At 34.5% G+C, this 7,001-nt stretch overlaps 1 protein-coding gene across 1 annotated transcript in view; it reads left to right on the top strand.

The window, feature by feature from the left end:
• Positions 1-7,001, top strand: part of LOC117122870 (A disintegrin and metalloproteinase with thrombospondin motifs 3-like) — a 37,070-nt gene that overhangs the window by 25,610 nt on the left and 4,459 nt on the right. The window contains exons 5-11 of the mRNA XM_033268633.1: positions 169-341; positions 3,771-3,854; positions 4,361-4,508; positions 4,764-4,869; positions 5,322-5,465; positions 6,399-6,546; positions 6,882-6,992. Coding sequence (XP_033124524.1) covers positions 169-341; positions 3,771-3,854; positions 4,361-4,508; positions 4,764-4,869; positions 5,322-5,465; positions 6,399-6,546; positions 6,882-6,992 — 914 coding nt within the window. The remainder of the gene's footprint in view (positions 1-168; positions 342-3,770; positions 3,855-4,360; positions 4,509-4,763; positions 4,870-5,321; positions 5,466-6,398; positions 6,547-6,881; positions 6,993-7,001) is intronic.

Raw genomic sequence — 7,001 nt, forward strand, 5'->3', positions numbered from 1 at the left:
TGTATATATATATATGTATATAATATATACATATATTATATGTCTATATACGAATAAAAAATACAGTATTCAAAATTAATTGGTTAAAAAATTAGTATTATTGTTTTTATAATAATGTATGTATTCTTATAATATTATTGATAATATTTAATCATTGGTTTTCCTAAGATTCCGTAAAACCGACGATTCACAAGAAAAAAGCTGATAAGACTTCGAAAAGGAGGCAAAGACGTGCAGTCAACAAGTACTACGCCGAAGTGATTGTCAACGTCGACTACTCCATGCAAGAATTCCATCGAAGTAGGGATCTGAAGGAATACGTCTTAACCTTAATGAATATTGTAAGTACAATTTATATTCTAATTTATTCTAAGTTGTATTATATATCAGCATTGAAAATGATATATATTATTAAATTAAAATAATTTATATTATTAAATAATGAGTAGAAGAAAAGCGGCTTCGAAGAAGAAAAATAGTCATGTTGTTAGATTACTCGAAGGAAACAAATGGAAGCTATGTAGGCCTATCATGAAACTATGTCATATGATAGAGAAAATTGGAGAAAATTGCTGATGTGAACCTGCCAGTAGGCAGAAGTCAGATGATGATGACGTTCAGCGTTCCACAGACTGGGTACGATAAACTTTTCAGGTAGATAACCACTTCCCACCTAGAGACTGTCAGTCAGTCGGAATGATATACCACTTCAAAGACTTTTTTCATAAAGTCAGGTTATTTTAGCATGAGTACACTGTACATTCTTGAAACCCACTGTTAACAGACAGTCTGTTTTGAAGCATAGAGTACCACAGTCGTGTCGTTACGACGCCAGGTGGCACTCTATGTTGTCAACAGACGTTGGTTACCGTTCATTACGCCTGAATGACTTCATAGACTTTCTGGAATAGGTATTTTAAAATCTAATATTTTCCCATTAAAATGTACTAAAAACACAAAAGCTCGCATTATATTAGTTATCGAACACACATATAATCATCAATTAAAATTTACAAAGAAAAAGTAAGATACAACATCTTAATAATTACGTTAGAAATTGGGATCAGTGGTTTGTCAGTAGAGAAAATGGCGTCGGGTTCAACTCATTTTGCAACGATAGCAACGGATTAGAATCACGTGGTATCGTGACGTAACACTATCTCTATTAGCGGACAGTCGTGACAGTCCGTTTAACCAAATCAGTCCTTCCATGGTAGGTTTTGTGACAAGGAAAGACATCTATTTGTTAGTATCGGGAAATGGCATTCTTATACTTTTATTTATTTTTTTAATTTTTTGGGGGTATGAGATTGGCTACAGTTGACGTGAGTAAGCAAACGGATCACTCGAGTCAACGTTCAGAACCACAGTTCACTTGGTGGAAGGATCATTCTGTTATGCTTTGAATACTTAGAAATATTATTGTGCAAAAGTGCCACTCTTAAGGTAGCATAAATACCAATGTGTTGTCCAATCTGTATTTATCATGTTGTTCTTAATTTGTTCATGTGGTACTTGGCAGTAATTCGACAGGAAGATCAAATAATCAGTCGTGTTTCTGTAATACTGTGGGTTCTAAAGAGTCTAGGGTAGGCGGCGGCCACACGAACGTGTAGGAACGTCATTTATCATACTTTTTAAATGTTTTATAATTTTGTGTGTGTTTTAAGAAATAGATCTATTCCTGTATTAATCAATCAATCAATGGATTTATAAGGCGCATAATAAAGTTAAAGTATTCCTACAGTAGACAGCAAACTTTTCGATAATACATCCTGCTTCCTGGAAAATAAGGTTCAAGTTTAAGGTTAGGTAATAAAATTAGCTAGTTAAGCCCTTAATCACACGTTATTATGCATTAAATGCAATAAAATGCACTGTTGTGTCATTGCACAATGATCATCTTTACAGATTGGTACCGGCGCACAACAAATTTTCAGTTTTATTATTACATTATAATGTTGTTATTGGCTTGCCGTCGCCCTCCTGGTTATCATAATTTCCGGTACTCAGTATATTGATATGATCAAAAACCATTTACCATCATCAATAACATACAATATTAAATACAGTCAAAAACCTACAAGAAGCAAACATGATGATTTGATTCATTAGCAAAGCTCATTATTTGGGCCATCATTTATTAGTCAATTTCATAAAAATAAACAATTACATGCCTTGCCTTGTCGGTGACAGGATAAACAGAAAGCAACATTATTGATTGCTGTGGTATGTGTTTTTTTTCCCGCCAAAAATATAATAAATTGATGTAGGCCTAAGCATTATAAGGTGACCCTTCTGGGACCCTGAGGATGGTGAAAATGGTATAGATTCTGAGTAAAACTTTTTAATTTTTCTAGCTTAAACACATGTTGTTTTATTAGATGTAAAGTACCTGTCCAGACAATCGAATTTTAGTTGACAAAAATATGTGACATGTCAAAATATGGTCATGATGACATCACATTATGTCCATTTTTTGTAAAAGACTTTGATATTCAGGACAGTCGTCGAATCTAAGTGCACAGCTTAGATTCGACGACGACATCTAATACTGTACATAATACTGTAGCATGCCAAAGTATAATAAGCTCTCAAAATCGGTTGCCATTTTTAAGTCACCAACTTTAATATGACCCATCTGCCGCTACTTTCTACCGACTTGTCCTTATGCCCCCAATTACCATCCCGACCAGCTGACTTGCTGTCCGTCAAGATTGTCCAAATGCAATCACTTTCCATCAATCAATCGTGCAAAAAATTAGCTGTCACTTGACATCCTGATGTAAACACCATCATATTTAATTAATTTTACTTTTGAGTAGTTGAGTTTCGAAAGTAATTTATCTTAAGGACAGCTCCATTTCACAGGTATACAGCACTTTGAGAGTTTAGGCTACTCCGTGGTAGCAAGATAAATCACAGTTCGACCTGCACAGTCACGGTTTCTTCTTGCCTTATTATATTGCGATAATTTTCAGTTAACAGCCAATTAAATTTCAAACTAGAGAATTGTGTAACAATCTTGACTTCAGCTTCTGTTCTTAAATTCTATAAAGTGTTAATGCACTTTTAATTTCATCCATGGAAGGAAGTAACTGACTAATGCAATATTTTCCGTTTTACATAAGAAGCTCATAACACAATGCTACCGGTATCTAATTATGGCATATAGGCATCTCTCCAGCAAAGAAGATATTTCCCATGCAAAGTACAGTGACATAATTGGTCCTTATTAAATAATAAAGACGCTAGTAAGGGGACAAGGAGTTTATCCCCTCCGTCGGACAGACCAAGCTTTTTCCCTTCTCGTCAATTATTTTTTGTACATTCAGCAAATAATTCATCTAAATACAGTTTGATGAAACAAAGATGATATATGAATACAAACAATTATTATTTAATAGGTTGCTTAAGATTTATAATTTAGCAGTGGTGTAGATGGATAAATTGAAAACTGTACCAGCAATATGTCAAATGGTGCATCCAAATTACAAATAGGCTACAGTGTAATAAAACAAAGGTAGATATACCAATTATGATTATTTGATAAGTTACCTAAGATTCATTGTTTGGCAGTGATGCGGATGGATGAACTTAAAAACTACTGTATAAGCACAAACTTTACAATCACTGTAAGCTCTGAAAGATAATCAATGTACCACAATAACATAGGCTTAGATAGCAGTAGACATGGTACATTTCAATACTTCCGATAGATTTATTTGTTTATTTAATGTAAGTACATATTATTTCTTTTCATTGTGCAGGTCGATCAGACATTCCACCATCAAAGTCTTGGAGTTGAAATCAACTTTATTGTCACAAAAATGGTTAAAGTTGGCCAATCTGTGGTAAGAGAAATCTTCATCAGCTTTAAATGCATAGGCCTAACGTATACTATACGCCTATCACCTATCAGTATGCCTGCATGCATTTGAATAGAAGTAAGTTTTGTACAATTATTTCATATCGGTAACCTCATGATTATTATTCATTATAATAATTATTATAGTATTTCGTTTGTCAACTTAGAAATAACTAACTGGGTCTTCGTTGGGAATTCAAATCCGATTAGACACACTTCTTCTTTCACACTCTTTTGTACATGTGTAATGGAAAAATCTCTAGTTCTTGCTGATCTCTGCATAACTTCAATAACTTCTATATATTGGTCTACACAAACTCACAAATAATGAAATAGTAGTTCCAGTGAATATGAGGATAAGTGTGTCTACATATAGTAAATTTATTTATATTAGCCGATCCGTTTTGTATTCATATAATTGATTGATAAAAGTTTGTTATATTTTTCAACAAAATTGATGTTTGCTTTTTGATTATCTTTGCAATTTCGTAGTCGTCAAAAATGATAGTAACCGATAGTATGGAAAAAAGTCTAGCCAAGGCATGTGCCTGGTCCAGCCGAAGTACTTATCAAGAGAATGGCATCGGCAAAAAGCCTGACATCAATATTTACATGACAAGATTGCAGACAAAACGAGCTGGTAGGAATGACATATCAGCTACCAAAATAATTGCGTAGCCTGGTTTATATTAAACGTAGAGATTATTGACGTTAGCGGTAGCGTTTTCTACACGTATTATACAATAAATAAAAACGTATTTGACCTATATTATTACTGTCTCTTATACACATCTAGATGTGTATAAGAGACAGGCTTAGATGTATAAGAGACAGCATCCAACAGTGTATACACCAATTACAGGATGTATATTCACATTTGATTTTTTTTTAATAGGATATGCACTCGTGGGTACTGTGTGTGAGGGTCGACAGAGCTGTGTTATTAGTAAAGATTCAGGACTTCGATCAGCGCTTGTACTGGCCCACGAAATTGGCCATTTGTAAGATTATTTTGTATTTCATTATTATTTTTATTTTTATATTTCTTCAAAGGTCTATATTAGCATGTTTTTAGGGTTAAATATCATTTTCGAAAAGCAATACCAGTAAGATAACAACGACACTGATGCAAGTAGACTGGGTGTTATTGGTGCGGTTGGAAGGGAGTATGGTCGGTATCTTCTCATGCGGTCTCATATAAACCGTCTACATGGAAACCATTGAATAGTTATTACATCAAATTACATCAATATTCGCTTGGAGGTGCTAATGATCGACGATTCGACAGTGTACTACAACTCAGTGGCGTATCTAGGGTGGTGGGGATGGGGGGCAGGCCCCAGAAATTCTTAACACCGTTACTAGTACTGAGTACAGAGTATCTACTGGCTGTATCATAATTTATAAATATAGTGTTTCAATAATAGAATATTATATCCATTTTTCCAACTAGACTAGGGTTTGAGCATGACAACGCCAAGTCCGGATGTCTGAGCGATGCTTCACGGGGATCTCTAATGGCTGACAAGATAACATCCCGGCTGGCGGGTTACTTTTGGTCATCGTGCAGTGCAAGTGTCCTGAAAAAGAACATCTCGTAAGTACCCATTCATTGAATTGGGCCTAAGTCTACATGTAGACGTACCGGTATTGATCTTCTTCTAATATTTCTTAATATACATTTTTTCCCCTTTAAGCGCAATCCCTTGTATCAATGCGATATTTGTGATATTATTCGGTTCCAGTAAATATTCTGTAAGTAAATCTAAGTTTAGATGAGGACACAGTGCGGCCAATTACAGGATGAAGAGCTCAGGATTTTCGTTTTTCATTTATAACAAGCATATGGCTGCACGCGAGCTCACGTGTTAGGACATGGGAATTTTTTCCTAACTGTAAAAAAAAATGTTTTATACTGTAGATATGCAACTGTAAGGTATTTTGGCCCTTTTTAACGCTTCTCTGTATGATGACATGATGTTTGGGCCTAAAATCAGAATATAGCTTTGATGCCATATGTACCTTATTGATAGCAGCGAAAAGACTCATCATTTTCAACCTTATAAGTTACTTAATATTCAATTCCAAACAACTAGAGTCAACAAAACAAATTGATAATTTCGATGTGAGTTTGTGTTAGGTAAATGTCATAGACGTAATTGTTTGTCCTACCTGACGCGTTTTCGTACCGAATACTCAGTACGTTCCCAAATATTGGCGAAAACAATTCGCAAGTGACTCTTGGGTGGGAATCGGACCCACGAGCTCCAGATAACTAGCCTGACGCCCTAACCACTAACCTACCGAGCTTGCACAAAGTAACTAGTGTTGAATCCGATTCCAAGTAGAAGCGGTACTGCAAATGCTATTTCGATGTTTGTTTGCATCAGCAAAATATTTTAGGAGTGATGTTTTGCCCAGGGAACAGTGAAATTTTAATTTTAACTGTTCCCTGGTTTTGCCTTTAAAAATTGTAATACAACCATTCTGCGACGATATTATAATGAAAGTATTTATAATTCTTTCTCAGAAGCTACACATGCTTACACGACAATCCTTTCACTGGAGGATTGCGACAAGACACTCTACCAGGAATAAAGTTCTCGCTGGATGACCAGTGCTATTTTATGCATGGTGGGAACTTCGCGCACTGTCCCTGGGCAAATAAGGAATTTAATGTATGTATAATTAATTTCTCTATTATTATAATTTGTATTTATTGTTATCATCATCTTTACTAGTTTCTCTATTTTTATTTATTTTATATTCTCTCATGATCGTGTACAGCAGCCACACTTGTGCCATTAATTTTAAATTATAATTAATTATATAATTATACTTTCATGTTATAAAAATATATAAGATTTTTTTTTCGGTCGACAGTAGTACATCTTATATAAGTTGGTCTATATACTGTAAATCTATAATTGTTTTTATTATTAATATTTTTATTATTTATGTATAATTTTGAAAATACTATTAATTATTTCAACTTGTATGTTGTTATTTGCAGAAAGATCCATGCGAACTTCTCCTATGCAGTTCTAAGGATAACCGTAACTACTGTCTCCACGACCTCGCTCAAACGCCCCCCTTAGAGGGAACTGAATGCGGGGAAAAAATGGTAGGATAT

This window comes from Anneissia japonica, unplaced genomic scaffold (genome assembly GCF_011630105.1).
Source record: "Anneissia japonica isolate Jap-2015-1 unplaced genomic scaffold, ASM1163010v1 scaffold287711_len853857_cov187, whole genome shotgun sequence".
Classification (NCBI taxonomy): domain Eukaryota; kingdom Metazoa; phylum Echinodermata; class Crinoidea; order Comatulida; family Comatulidae; genus Anneissia; species Anneissia japonica.